General features: G+C 40.1%; 1 protein-coding gene across 1 annotated transcript in view; it reads left to right on the forward strand.

Annotated features, from left to right (window-relative positions):
• Positions 1 to 400: 400 nt before the first annotated feature.
• The window catches only part of SPATA6 (spermatogenesis associated 6), a 38,103-nt gene continuing 22,716 nt past the window's right edge, over positions 401 to 15,787 (forward strand). Inside the window, exons 1-8 of the mRNA XM_056844311.1 lie at positions 401 to 476; positions 4,062 to 4,199; positions 6,781 to 6,829; positions 8,437 to 8,478; positions 11,084 to 11,208; positions 12,466 to 12,546; positions 13,224 to 13,499; positions 14,261 to 14,348. Coding sequence (XP_056700289.1) covers positions 426 to 476; positions 4,062 to 4,199; positions 6,781 to 6,829; positions 8,437 to 8,478; positions 11,084 to 11,208; positions 12,466 to 12,546; positions 13,224 to 13,499; positions 14,261 to 14,348 — 850 coding nt within the window. The 5' untranslated portion in view covers positions 401 to 425. The remainder of the gene's footprint in view (positions 477 to 4,061; positions 4,200 to 6,780; positions 6,830 to 8,436; positions 8,479 to 11,083; positions 11,209 to 12,465; positions 12,547 to 13,223; positions 13,500 to 14,260; positions 14,349 to 15,787) is intronic.

Below are 15,787 nucleotides of genomic sequence, written 5' to 3' on the forward strand. Positions count from 1 at the left end.
AAACCCAACAAAAACAGTCATTATTTTAGGGAAAGCCATTCAACTGGAACCGACCAAGCCACGTATTTTAAACGTTTTTCTGATCTTCGTACGACCCTCCTTTCATATCTAACCCGTTTTCCTTTGAATTTTCACATTCGTTCCCATCGTTCTTCGACGCTCCTGACCCGTGCGTGGAGGACGGGGGCCGCAACGCCTGCCCTCCTGAACCGGAAGTGAAGACCGTCGCGCTCTTGTTCCCTTTGCCCACCCAAGACGGTGCGGTTCCGTTAGCCACGCCCCCAGGTTGTCAGGGGCTCCGTTGGCGTTCTTGCTGCCATGGCAACGGGGTCAGGCGGGGGCGGGCCGCGCGGCGCAGCCTGCGAGGGGGCCGTCCTCCCCGTCTCTCGCAGTTCCCGTTGAGGGTGGGAGAGCCGGGCGCCTCGATGCCCCCGCGCAAGGGGCTCCTGTGCATTCTGGAGCTCCACATCCGCACGGTGAGGAGAAGGATTAGGGGGCGGGGAAAGGGCTAACGGGCGCTGCTGTTTTAACTACGGTGGCCGAGAGGGAAGTGCTAAGCAGAGGGCTCTGAGGGAGGAGATTTTTTTGGGGGGGGGGGAGAATCTCCGTTCCCCGTGGGGCTTCTGACGAGGAGGCTTGGGTAGGGCAGCCTCCTGGCTTTCAGTTTCTGACTTCAGGCCTCATTCATCTTAGCCTCTTTTTGCTTACGGCCCTTTCCTCGTCTGCAGCCTCCCCCCCCCCCCGTGAATGAGGATGGTGTAGGGTTGGTGCCCCACCCTGCAAGTGAGTCTGGATCCTAAGCGGGGCATTGAGTGTCTCTCGTGGATGCACGAATGCACAGGCTTTTTGGTTCAGACAGGCTTTCAGCTCCCCACTATATCTCTGGAAAGTTGAGAGAGGCCGATGCAGCGGCTGCTTTCCTGCTTGTTGGGATGCTGTGAGCTCACTCTGCCGGGGTGCGAGTTTGTGACGTGCGGCGGCAGCCTCGGCGTGTCTACTCGCGAGTCAGGCCCGCCTAGTTACGCCCAAATTAGTGGACAGGATTACAGGCTTGATCTTTCAAGTAAAAATTGCGCGCCAGTTATTCCCTCTCTCCTTTCCCTACAACTGCAAAAACAAAAAAACCCAGTGCGTTGGGCACTTTTCTACAATCTGTATGCCCATCCTAAAGATATGTAGAAACTTTAGTAGGCTTGTTGCGTTTTCTTTCCGTTTCCTGTAGAGCTTGAGTAACCGTTACATTAAATCTCCTCCGCTTTACTGACTTCTGACCAATTAGGCAGGAGAGTTTCTCTCTGAACCAATCCCTTTGCAGAAAGTGGGTTGAGAGTCTCAGTGCTGAAAGCGACATCAGCTGTTAACATTCTTGGCAGAGAACGGGCCACTCCTGCATTTGAAAAAATCTATGCTGTTGTTCTTTTATGTGTTTCAATGCTAGCTAAAATACTTTATCTTCTGTTAAAACTTTTTTTTAAAAGTTACATAAACATTAGCAGGGATTCTTTCTTTTAGCTTTCAGTCTAAACTGTTATGATTTTTACCACTAAAACCCTTTCACGCAGAATGAAGTTTTTGTTTTGTTTTTAATATATGTTCACTAATTTTAGTTTAAGGTAGGATTTTTTTTAAGCATTTAGTAGTAGCCTGTCCCAGTTCATAATCTTTAGAAACTGGATAGGTTCATCTCACGATACATCCACAGATTTTTACTTAAGCTTTTCCTTGTCTTTACTAGAATGAGACCAATTATTAGTAGCCCTGTTAAAAATACATACTGCATTTGCACTTAGGCATTTGTATTATTGACCTGTTCTTGCATTGCATTACGTTATTTTCCACTTTTCTCCAAAAGCCCCAGCAGAAAGACAGTTTGGAGTCATAGGTGTTGTGTTCACAGATGACACCACCTTATCCAGTGTGATGAAATCCCAAACAGACTGAAGTTTTCTAAAATGATCTCTCCAAACAGTATGATTGAGCTTTAGAATAGCAATAGCATGTAGTCTGAACTTGCGTATAATGGCTAAATGAGTTTGCTACTGGAAATGTGGTTTCTTACAATTCCTGCCTTTATGTGCCCCAAGTCCCCCTTCCTGATACCCATGTTAACACTGTCCTTTGCTTATCTGCATAAGAAGCCCAGTTCAGAATATAGTTTGAATAAACATTTTCTTGAAAGATCAGTTTATCAATAAGTGTTAGCCATGGTAGCTAAAGCTGAAACCTCTGTTTGATAAACAGTGTTTTATGTTAGCAATGAATAATGTTTTGATTTTGCCTTGTTTTTGAGCTTCTCAGAGACATGTAGATAGCCATTGCTTAAGGCAGTATGCTGAACTACATTAAACTTTGATCTGATCCAACATAGCAATTCTTGTTATGGGTTGAAATAATTGCAGAAAGATATGGAAGAATGATTTTTTGGGGGAAATGTGCAAGAAGCAGTGCAGGGGGTTGAGGAAGGCATCCAAAAAGCCAAGTCAAGGTCTTGGAGCGCAGTACTTGGTCTCAGCCTAGGAGAAGAAGGTCAATTCTACTTTTTGGGACTGGAATTCTCTAGGTTTTGTCTCTTCTTGGAAGCATAAATGTGATAAAATTCATAAAGCACTGTGTACACTGAAGAGTGCTATAGAAATTGCATATCGTAATCTTAGTTTAAATGTTGTTATACAATAGTCTTGACACATAGTTGTAAGGGCTGGGATCAGAATAATATACATGGAGTTCCATGTGTTCAACAAGACCTTTCCATCCCCTCTGCCATTCTAACTTGTAGGACTTGCAGCCTGAAAATTTGCTTTTGAATGTTGGAAGATCCAGGAGTAAACATCACAGGAAAGGCGGGAAAACATTGGAAAGGAAACTGGCAAGCCCTCTCTATTCAAGTGAAACCTTATTTTGCTTGCTCAGTGTGCTCTTTGGATCCTGGTCAAAGAACAACGTGAAAACATTAAAATTACATTATTGGGTGCTCTATTTTGGGGCAAGATTTCCTAACTTGGAGTTTCAAGAGTTTAACTCCAAAATACTCTTATGTAGCCCTAGTTTGCCCTAGTTTGTCCCCCCAGTAGGCATTTTGTTTTCTTTCTTGCCTTCTGCCACCCCAGCCCTTGAAAAATTCTTTGGTTTCTAAAAACAAAATTCAAATGTTACAGTGTTATCTATTTTAATGCAGTGGTACTTACTCTGTGGCTTATGGAGTTGCAATCACCATTAACCAAAAGAGCCACGGGACTTCTGTATGCCCTGTGCGCCACCCTACCAAACATATAAATAAGCCTGGGTGCTGAGAGCAGAGGCTGCAAAGAAGGGTAGGGGGCTCATTGAAGAGGCTGGGCCCTGTACATCCACCTGTGGCACAAGGCCTGCAGCCTAGGGAGGTGCACAGATTACCCATCCTCCAGCCCCTCCAATGGTGGCTGTTTCAAGGTAAGAACCATCTGACTACCACAAGCCCTACTGGGCAATGGCCTTGCCCATTTGGAGCATGGAGTGGGTGCCAAATTGGGGAATGGTGCCAGAAGAGCCACAAGTGACCTGTTAAAGCGCATGTGGCTTGTGAGCCACTGAGTATCACTGTCCTAGATCATGTTGCAGTAATTTAACTTTAAATCACTGGGGGAAATTGGCTGTCTTTGCAAATGGCCCAAACACCGAGTCACAAAAAGGAGGCCGTTCCATTTTAATCTGCTTACTACTTAATTTGCATCCATTGTTTTCACCTCAGTTTTAATTTTTCTTCAGCTTGGACTAAAAATTAAGCATAGCAGTACATGCTGCACACCAGGTATGTGTCAGCTGCTGAAAAGGCACCTGTGAGTCAAGTTATTCCTCTCCTTTGGTGAAGTGTAGGAAAACCTACTTTGTATCCTAGCATCATGGTGCTGTGTGCTTCTCTTCCTGTGTTAGCAGCAGCCAATGATGTGGATCAAAGGCAGAGGAGAATTGAAGATGGAGATGATGTTCTAATCTAGGCAGTAGCATTCTGTTTAACATAACTTGAAGGTCTACATTCAAACAGCTAAGCTGATCTTGAAACCTGATTAACATTGATTTTCCAGATCACATGCCCAGGAGTTATCCTGAAACTCAAAGATGACCTCTACATCAGTGCCAGTGTGTTTGGACAATATAAAAAGACTTCACGTGTTCCTGCAGTATTTCCCCTTATATTTGATGAGAAACTAATATTTGAAAAGGTAAACTTCCAGTAGGTGACTTTTTAAAACACACAAAATATAATTAATCCATCAATCCTTCTTTAACCCCGTCCTCCTCATACAGCCACAATGAAAAGGTATAATTTTAAGCTAACTTCAACATACCTTGAAGTGTTTCTTTCTTTTCCTTTTTTGAGTGATCGAGCATTAATGTTTATGTAAGAACATTATGTAATGTTTTGTTGATTTATGTCCTTTTTCTGATAACTTCATGTCTTGAGTCTCTCAGGATATTGTATACTTCAGAATTGCTGCCTGTGTGAATTTATTTGCTTTATTTATTTACTTTATTTACATTCCACTTATCTCCCCAATGGGGATCCAAATTGGCTCACAATATTCTTCCCTTCTCCATTTTATCCATACAATAACCCTGTGAAGTAGATTAGGCATGGAGGGAGTGACTGGCCCAAGGTCAGCCAGTAAGCTTCCAGGATAGAGTAGGAATTTGAACCTGGTTCTCCCAGATCCTAATTAGGGGAGTGTGTAGATATGTACAGAGTACATGTGCAGAATATCTTCACACTAATATTCTCTTTTCTTGGGCAGTTTACAGTGCAGTCCTTTCTTCAGAGTAAACCCCATTGAGTAGATTTCACTAGGTTCCTCAGTAGACCATGAGCAGCAATTATAATTATTTTTTTCCGTCAAGTCATACCTGACTTATGGCGACTTTTGCTGAGGTTTTTCAAGGCAAGAGATGTTCAGAGGTGGTTTGCCATTCCTTGGCTAGGCATCACAACTCTGGAATTCCTTGGTGGTCTCCCATCCAAATACTTACCAGGGTCGACCCTGCTTAGCTTCTGAAATCTGATGAGATCAGGCTAGCAAGGGCTATCCAGGTCAGGGCTTGAGCATCATAGATGACTTATATTGCATGAAATGTCGAAAAAAATACTAAAAAAAATCCCACTGTGAACCCACTGTAGAGGCACTCATTGTGGTATTATTGACAGCTCTAGTGACATCTTATGTCCTGCTCTTGGAGTTACAACGTATCACTGTAATACTTTGCCACAAAGTGCACACAAATAATAAGCCAGGCCTTCTCCACTGACTCAAATGTTATGGTCAGCAGTGTGTGTGCATGCTTACAATCAAAGTAACTTCACCATCAAATGAGCAGAGGAAGCCCACCTACATGGGAACTCAGTGTCTGAATCTAAGTGTGTCGATCTTTGGATCAGAGTCTGTATGTGTATTTTATAAAGATGTAAATGGTTCAAGGATGGCTGGAGAAGACTTTAGGGCAATGCATGGGTGACCCCTTTCCTACACTGCATTATGAGTAATTTCCCAAAGTGTTCCCTACATCCGTGCAATGGTGATGGAAACAGTTCCCCGTGCAGTAGATCTGAGTTATTATGCTATAGTGGTGTCAGCAATGTGTTGTGATAATGCTGCACAGGATCAGGCCTTAAGAGTCCATTCCTAAGGGCGGGGGGAGATTAGATGGTGCCCGGAGGCAGCACAACCACACCGCCTCCATAGCGGCTTGCTGCCAACACAGCAAGCTGAAAAGTGACATTAAAATTATTTTTAGCAAAAAAAAAAAAACCATGAAACTCCCCATAAAGTTCTACAGGGCTGCACCATGATTATGCAGGTGTATCACGCCGCCTGCAACATGGCGCGTTTTGGGGCTGAAAGGGGTTAGAAAGCTGCCTAAAGGCAGCTCCTCCTCCAGGAATGCCCCGGGAATGCCTCCCAGCAGGCCAGGCAAGCACTTGCGCTGGACATACGCCACTGGGAAGGTGGGATGGGCACAGAAGTCTCATTCTTCTGCGTGGCGCTCCAGGGTCAGTGAAAGTTGTCCTGCACTGGAGTCCGTGCCAGTTTGCACTGTGCAAGTGCCATGGCTGCTGGCATAGTATCCATGCCAGTTCCTATGCAGCTCCGCCCCCCCTTCAGGAATGGTTTGCCCGAGTGTCTTTTTGAGTGTAATTTTTAACTAATAGAAACAGAACAAAAACCATAGAAAATAAAGAATGGGAAACACAATACACCTAAAAAGATACAAATTAATAACATACAAGTGTCAAATATTGATAATCTAACTGAATGTGCTACAAAATATACTTTTAACCTGAAATATTATAGCTCCTTTCATTCATTCATTTACTCTGGATTACCCCTGCATAACTTATCATCGCTCCCTGTACGACCCGAGTGTCTTCTCAGTCATTTTAAAAGCAAGTTGATAGTCTCTCCCTCATTTCATTCAGTGAGAAACCCATCAAATGACTGATGAAGAGCACCAGGTACTGTTTCGTAATGAGCGAGGGTTTTTCATGCCATTGAGTTTAACACCAAGCTGCACATGTATATGTTATTTATTTACACTTAGTTTAAGCTGAGGGAACAAAACTTAGAAATATAATTAAATTAGGGGAGAAAATCTGCTGCGAAAAGTTCTCTTTCATTGCCTGCTTATATATTTCTGTCCTCAGCTTTGCTCTTATTAGTTGAATAGTTTCCTTTTTTATTTTACTTATTGCAATGAAAATATGTTCTTGTGTCCTTGACATAATTCTGGCTAAGTGGTTCCTTTTCATTTTAGGTATACACTGATGTAATTGACCCTGGAGACCTTGTTGAACTATTTGAACGTAGGTTTCTCCCCTGTTTTTTATCTGTATTTTATTCAATGCACCAAATTATTTTAAAATGTATAGTATGAAAAGCAAATGGGAGATTAGGGAAGAAGGTGAGAAAGACTATTTTTAAGAACAAGAATGTGATTAAAGGGTGATTACCCAATATGCAAAAAGTCACTCTGACTTTCTCAGTTGTTTCAAAAAAGATCTAAGGTTGCAATCCTATACATTATTTGGGAGTTAGTCCCATTGAACTCAGTGGGGCTAACTTCTGAATACACATGCATTAGATTGCACTGTAAATCAAGTTTGTGTTTCTTTTCATAATAACAAACAACTAAGGCTTTTTGTAAGAACATGTAGAATTATCCTGATCATGGAGTGCCATGTATTCTATAGGGAAAATGGAGTGTGGCATCAATTTGGTCATCCAGATTATTATTTGTCTGAAGCTTGATAATTCCAATTTGCTACATGTTTCTAGCCATAGTGGTTGCTGAACAAGAGAAATAATGTTTGAAAAGATTAGAACAAAAAGGTTAGGTGATAGCAAACAAGATGGCAAATATATCTCAGGTTCCTTGTTTTTCACCCATCGCCATCATGATTGCTAAGATTTGGCAGAATCAAAATTGACTTGAAGGTAGCAATAGCAAAATCAGACTTTTGCACAGATAGTGTAATGCATCCAGTAGCTACACTTCAACATCTTGTAGGTCTGTGATTTATATGTGCCAATAAATATGGAAATGTATGTGCTACAGGCTTATGATGCACTGCATTTGATGCATCTGTCCTCTGTCTAAAAAACGGTTTTCAAAAGAAAACTTTGTGCAAAATTGCAAACCCTATATAGCAGTCCAGTAGTCTAAGTTCTCATGCATTAAGCTTCAACATATAATACAAAAAATGAATGACAAACTGACCCTCAAATTTCAAAGGCATTATACTTCCCATCTCTCAAGCTTACTCCTTGGGAGCCTGGAATGTGCTCTGCAGTAAAGGGAATCTCCTCCTCTGTGGCACAAACACTATCTTTTCGTGTTCAGATTTGACTCTTTTGTCTGATATCTTGGCATATGCTGGCAGTGTATTTCTTTATTCTTCTTGGGTGTGATGGCAGGGAGCATAAATAGGACAAGGAGAAATTATTCTGTCAGCCCTCCCAAGGGGAAACCTAGAGTGGTCATGGCCGAATGGCACATGCACAGGGTCCTGGCTTCAGTCCTTGTCATCTCCACTTAAAATAATCTAAGTTATTAAGAGATGGAAGGACCTTTCTATGTCCAAGACCATGGAGACCTTCTGCCAGTCAGATTTGGCGGTGTTGAGTAGATGGGCCAATGATCTAACTTGAGATAAGGTATCTTCATATGTTCACAGATATTTAAAAATGATTTGGCTGATTTATGGTGTATCCCTCTACAACTCTATTATGTGTCAGAGCATCTACTGTCCAAGTTGACTGGTACAAAGTAAAAACAACAATTTGTGCTTCTAACTGACTCGTCGGAACTGTTTAAACCATTTCTGTTTAAGGTAGAGAAAGTTACATTTGTGAAATGTTTTTCATCTGCATATCATAATAAGTTTTGATAATAGTTTCCCCCTCTTTCTAGTTGAAACAGTAGTGCTTGAATTAATACAGACTGCTCCTCCAGGTATTGTATTGCTGTCTTCCTACATTGTGCAATTCCATAGGTAAATAGCACATTTGCTTATTACAGAGGAATTTCTTTTTTGTTCTTCACATACAAACAGCATAGCTTTTCAGCAACTATCAGTATCAGTGTGTTAATAGAGCATTCACAGCCATGGATCTTTCCCAATTGTATAAAATCATGGCACACAGGGTTAATTGGTTCAGTTTATTAATTAGGAAGATGAAAATACCAACTTGACTTCCACACAGGACAATGATATGGAGATGCTGTAAAAGTTATTGTCCTTTATCATTTTAAACAGAAAGTACATTTAAAAGGCTAGGCCCAGAATAATTTTGAGAACATTTTCTCCTGCATGTATCTTTTCATTTCTCTTAGACTGTCTGGATGCTTTGGCAATCTGAGGTTAGCCTGTTGGTTAAGAGTAGGCTATTCAGTTCCTGTTGTTGCATCCTTCCTGAAGGCCAAGTGGCCCAAATTTTGTAGGCTTTCCGAAGACCTTTTGATTGATACCTTTTTTATACTTCTATGATGGTACCTTGTTTATATCGTGCTGTTGCAATTGGATATTTTTGTTGACTCTACTTAGTGATTGATTTTTAATTTGAGTAATTGTAGGATTTTGAAATGTATTTTAAACATGAGCTGTTTTGTGAGTTTATGTTGCTGCTAAATGGTGGCTTTTAAAAAAATAAATTTTTAAACTTACAATTACAAATATATGACATACATAACATACATCTTACCTACATAACAAATAGAAAAACATTACATATTACCTAATGTGCCTTACTTCATCCAAATTAACCTTCAGTTCAAGTAGTTTATATTTCTACCATCTATTCTTCATTATTTCTTGTTTTCTCCAAGATGAGCATTTAAAATTAACCATTAAGCTTGAATTTAATTCTGCATTGAAATAAAAGAAGCTTCTTCCTGTACCATATCTAAAATTCTTAAATGTCTGTATTAAACTCTTAATATTATTTATCACAGATTACATCTATATATTTTAGCCTACGGTACTTGTTGTTTAGTATAGATTATACTATTTATCCTATCTTTTCTCTTAGCATACTAACAGCGCATTCCTGACTTCTGAGGATGAAATCCTCAGGAGGCCCAGAAGGGGCCGCACTGGCATTGGGGCTCCCCGTGCTAGTGCCCAGGCTACTTATGCCATTGTGAGTGGCCCCAATGCCGGGGTGGAGGCCCCAACGCTGGCGTCCCACTGGCGTAAAGGCCTACGCTGGCATTCTGGGGGATGTTCCAGCATCCCGGGGGGCGTTCCTAGGGTGTTCCGGGGGGGGGGGCTGCCTGTAGGCAGCCTCCCGTCCCCTTTCACCCCGTTACGCCAGCAGGACGAACAGCGTTGCTGCTCCTGCTTTTTAGGAGGCACAGCCTTGCTGTTTTCAATGAGACGTAAAGCTGCAAAATCTCAAAAAAAGCCACAGCAGTGCCTCCTCCCCAACGGTCCCCGGCTACCGACAGCTCAGGAATGGGCTGTAAATAAAGTTTTTCTAGAATCATAATGTTTACTACTATGACTTAATGGTGGCTTTAAAATATAGATTTAAATATATATATAGAGAGAGAGATAACAAGACTGCCAGTCCTTATTACTCAGGTGTAATCAGGAAATTAAGTTGTCCGTTTCTGCCTGCAAACTCCATGCTTCACACAGGCATTACTAATAATCAATTATATTAATTTCAGGATGCAAACTTCTCTCATATTTCCACATTTGTGGATGTATTTTTGCTTTGTTTTTTAAAATACCCCCAATCCCTTAGTTGCTGCTGTTCTGTTGACAGATGTAATTGTAAAGTAGGAAACTTTGTTTCAATGCTTGGGTGGGGGGAAGAGAACCCACCAGTTGAGCTTCTGATTATTTTTTGTTCTTCCTAGATAATTTTATTTTGCTTTTTAGTGCTGTCACAATTTTTTTAAAAAGATGCCTTCTCTATGTAAATATGTGTTTATATATAATCTTGCAAATCATGTGATTAAAGACCCCAATTTTGCTTTATGATTTAAATATTCAACACTTTATATACTGCAAATATCATAACCCCCCAGCCAAAAACTACTATCAGACAAAGATTTCAGGGGAATGCTTTTTTCTCCAAAATGTGTATAGGAGATAAAGAAATGAGTGGCACAGTACTTTTTCTTAGCCATGATGTGCACTGCTGTTAGTCTCTCTAAATGAATGCTATTCCTAGTGTGGAAGATACCAAGTTTTACATGCAGAATGTCCCGGATTCAGTCCCTGGTACTTCCAATTAAAGGATGCTGGCTAATAGGGCTGAAAAAGATCCTTCCAAACCTGAAACCCTGCAGAACCACTTCCAGTTTGAGCAGGCAACATTGGGAAGTTGGATCAATACTCAGTTTAAAGCAGCTTCTTATGATTCGTATGCAGCAGAATTGCTTAACTGGCCACATTGATTTCAGTGGGAAAGATTTAAGGATGTATTTAACTCTTATTGAAAATGGAATGGAAAAGTGGTTAACTTTGGCTAGATAGTACTCTCGCTTTCCTACATATAGTAAAAAACAGATTAATTTTTCTAATAAAATCTGTCACTGTTACTTCCAGTGGGAGAAATTTTAGCCATATATGAAGAAAATACAAGAGATTTCATTTTCCCTGACCCTAAGGTTACTCGTGGACCACATGGTTCGGTTCGTGATGTTTTAATGAAAAGGACCTTTGATTTTACAGTAAGTGCCCAGTGGTTATAGTATATCATCTAAGAATAGCTGTAGTGCTACATTAAGTCAAAGTGATTTTTGAAAGATGATTCAGCGCTTACAGTGCAACCCTCAGCAGACACAGGTCCTTGAATGTCCACTGAAGACAATAGGTTTATTGGGGGAGGGGTTACATTTTTATTTTCAGGTTTCAGATTTTTCTGAAAACCTGGGGCTTTGGGGGGTTTGTAGGAACAACTCTCTCTTTTGTTCATGGCTCCAGTCTCTGGATTTCAGTATACACAGATTGGTCCATGTTGGGGATTAGATAAACTGATATTTCCAGGTGAATGATCAGTTGGTGGAGATTTTAAATACTTTAACAGCACAAGTTTCTTCTATTGATTCTAAGTTTCTTCTATTGATTCATCTTTCTTATTGCAATTTGTTTCATATGGTATCAGTGTGCCAGAAATATGTATAGGTAAATGTAAGGTAGAATGAGAGAGTATCTGACAAGTAACTTATCTTTCCCACAGACCAAAAATAGAAGGGGAGAAAAATGCCCCAGCAAATGACAACTCTTATATTCTCTTTCCAACCCTCACAACATATGTATCAGCCATTGAACATGTTCCCTTCAGATTACAGAATTACAGATTACAGGCTTGCAGATTACAGTGCCCATTGATGAAAACTTTGAATTTATTGACATTCTTCCTAAGAGCTACTGATGGACATTGTTTACAATTTTCTTTTATAGATATGATGTAACTTTTAATGCTGTGAGAGCAGATTGTTTGTTTTACAGTGGTAGGTGAAGTGGATGTAGTTTAAGTATCTTCTTTTGTCTAGCACAAACAGATGAAGTACAAATACAGTAGAAAAAAATACTTTCTTTGGAAACAAAATATGCTATAAAGGTATTTGAATCTGATATGAGTGAAGGTTATATAGCCTGATTTGACTTTTAATAAGTAGTATGTAACATGCCATGAAAAATATTTTAAATGCTTTTGACAATGTCTTGAAATAAACACCAGACCTTAATTGTTGTACAAAAGCAATATAACCATCAGTAATTGAATTGTCAGAAATGCAAATGTTATCTTCTTGACATTTACCATTGCTGCTGTGTCTTTTCTAATTATCTTTATTAAAGGCTGAAATTAACAAAAGAAACTGTTAAATTTAGGAATAGTTTGTTGCAGGAGGTGACATTTACTTCTTTGATACCCTTTATCTTTCCAGTTGGAGCTTGATGTTCAATTATTGTATCTGTTCTAGGGAATTGCTCCAAGATTGAAGTTTTACACAAGTTATCTCATTTCTGAAAGCCTGTTAAATTCAGAAAAAACTCAAAAGCAGGTTAGTGCAATTTAATAATTTGGGATTTAATGTCCAGATTCATTATTGATAGCTAAATTTATACTGCTGTTAAACTGTTGCTTTTGGTTTTAAACTCTTTTAAAGTTTATTGAAAACCTGGTTTACATATTTAAAAATCTTCAATAAACAGTAGTATGAGAAAACAGGTGATGTGAATCTAAAATTAGTGGCAATCACAAGATCTGTGATCACCTGAGGACTTAATATTTGTAGGTAATATTTTACAAGTATAATAATGAATGATAAAAGATGTTACAAGTGTTTACTACACATGTAAATAAAGAATAAACAAGAATAAAATGAAGCAATTAAGATAAAATATGTTTACTTGGACCATTTCCCCCTGCATTGTATGTAGTCTTGGGTCGTTGTAATAGCGGATGCAGAGGGTCTCCGTATTCATCTGCTGTTTGAGGAAGAGAAACCGCAGCACACTTCCTTCTTTCAAGTGGTGAATGACAGACACTGCAGTGCAGATGAACCAGAGGGTTGGGTCGAAGAGAAGAGTTGAAGGGGAAGAATGTGTGAGCTGAGAGAATGGAAGTGTGTGTGGTCTGGTACTGAGCTCTGGAGACATTGTCAAAAAGAATAAATGAGTATGTTAAAAGCATGATAGATTTATCATCTCAAACCTTATCATTTTCTCTTCAATTCAGGATTACTTGGATTGGCAGCATCATACCCCTCAACATGGAGCACTTAAGACAAGGTCACTCAAAAAGAAGACTCCTTCACCTGAGAGAAACAAGCAGTGCTTAGCAACCAGGAGTTATGAGCAGCCCACAATAGCCTCTCTCTCTCGGTCACCATCTCCATATTCAAAAAGGCGAATGTGTGAACTTGAGCAAATCAGACAACGCCTTGCTCATTTAAACCTAGGCCCATTTGAATTCAGAAAAGAGACAGACAGACCTCCATTTGTACTTCGACGAGTATGTGTTCTCTGCAGCAGTTCCTATTTAATCCTAGATCAAGCCTTGCTTTTCCATTTTAAAGAGCCTTTCATTCAACTCTTCCTCTTTGTGGCTACTTCTTTTCTTCCAAGCATAGATTTAAATGTAAAATTAAGTTGAATTCTTTGTTGATATTTGCAACTGACCAAAAAAGTTATTTCATTAATGCTTTGTTTAAATTATCTATGTGCTTCTTTTATTTCAGTGGCCAGCATAATAGCTGTACTTCCCTTTGGAAGTAACTGAATATTATTAAATGGAATAAATAGAGTTTAAGCCAGGGGTGTTGAACTCATTTGTTACAAGGGCCAGATATGACATAAATGTCACTAGGTCACGCCAGGCTGGGCCTCGCCAGCCCAGATCGGGACTTGGGGAGGTGGCTGGCTCACGGGGTGGATAAGAGTCCTCAAGGGGCTGGATCTGGCCCGTGGGCCATATGTTTGATGCCCCTAGTTTAAGCAGAGTTCAGCTTTATGAAATCAGTATAAAACAAGGCAAGACTCTAAACTAAATAGTATTTCCTGGGGTAATCCATAACAGCACAGTACTTGTGTGACAAGTGTAGTATGAAATGCAGGAACATGCAGAGGGCACATATTTTTCACAGTTGCATGTGCATCCAGAGTTCTTCTACCCACTTTCTAAAGTTGTGTCATTGTATAAAATACTGCCTATGTACTTTCAGTTATTAGATACACTTAATAAGTCGAGTTCTTAAGAAATAATTTCATTTCTAGATTGAGGCTCTGACTCCCTCGCCTGACGTTCATGTTTGGTGTCGTCCTCAGGAGAATATTAAAGAAGCTTGGTCTGGGACACTCTATGGCAAGTAATTTCTTAGTATGTAAAATACATGTATGTGTTGGTATGCTTTATAATATTTATCCCCCACAGGTTCAGAATTATGTTTCTGCTTCATTTAGTTTATGAAATGCCTTTTATTTAGAAACTCTGGCATTAAAGGCAGATACTGTAGAGAAAATGCTTTGGGGTCAGGATGCCAAGTGTGTGTGTAAAGTGCCATCAAATCGCAGCCGATTTGGGGTTTTTTTGGCAAGAGACTAACAGAGGTGGTTTGCCAATGCCTTCCTCTGCACAGCAACCCTGGTATTCCTTGGTGGTTTCCCATCCAAATACTAACCAGGGCTGACCCTGCTTAGCTTCTGAGATCTGACAAAATCAGGCTATGGACTAATTTATGGCAGTCTCAGATGCAACACAACACACTTTTTAATACATAAGACTAGAATAACTTGGAGGAGGAATATTTTGTCCTGTTCCTTAACAATATAGAAATCTGTCTCTCATGTCTTTTACTTGACATAAAAATGCAACTCCATTCCTCTATGAAATCAGTTTGTACTGCTGGCTGTGCTTTCAGGAACTCTTACTGAGCTTATGATCTCTTATTTCCCATTTACACCCCTTGGATTATCTGCTCTGTTGCTTCCAGTAATCCATGGATTAAAGCTAGACCCTGTTAGTGGAAAGCTGTGTTGAAAGCAGTTACACTTCTATTCAGTGTTCTCTTGCAGTGAATATTTCATTCTTGTATAATGAAGGCTCTGTAACATTTGGAAATCTTTGGCATTTATGCATAATTTAATATGATTTTTAAAATCATAGTCCCTATGGATTGATCAAGAATGAGGTCTCAGTTATTTTTCTACTACAATGATCTTAGGGTAGAGCATCAGATAACATAACACTTTTCTGCAGACCATCTGTGGGAGAGTCAGTTTCACTCAGTGAATTGCTCTGATTGAGGGAACCTTTCTGCGTAAAAAAACAAATTGTCCATATCACAATTTTAGTGTTTTATCATTTGGGGCACTCTGAACCATTCTCCTTTTTAGCTCCTACAGACACTTTCCTTGTGATCTTCAGTAGCATGGGGACTGTGGCTCCTTACCATGCTGATTGGTAACAGTGCAAGCCTGAAGATAGATGGGAGGAGTCTTTGCTCTTTCCTGTGGCAGCTCTGCTCTGGACCACATTGATGTAGGAAAGAGCTGGGGCATGGACTTCTCTCACCTGTTCACATGATGTTACTTAGTAGCAGGGGACAAAGCCATGCTGCTGTGGTTCCAAGGCTCAGACTACATGTTATGTATAATGTGATCACCATAGGAATTTGCAGCTGGGAGTTCTCGCAAACAGCTGCTGTGATGGCTGCATGTTCCCCGAGGTGATCATTACGTGTGTTACCGTACATGTAATGTGTTGTTTGGCCCCTACACTGCTATAATTAACATGAAACAGAG

This window comes from Euleptes europaea, chromosome 2, assembly GCF_029931775.1.
Source record: "Euleptes europaea isolate rEulEur1 chromosome 2, rEulEur1.hap1, whole genome shotgun sequence".
Taxonomy (NCBI): Eukaryota; Metazoa; Chordata; class Lepidosauria; order Squamata; family Sphaerodactylidae; genus Euleptes; species Euleptes europaea.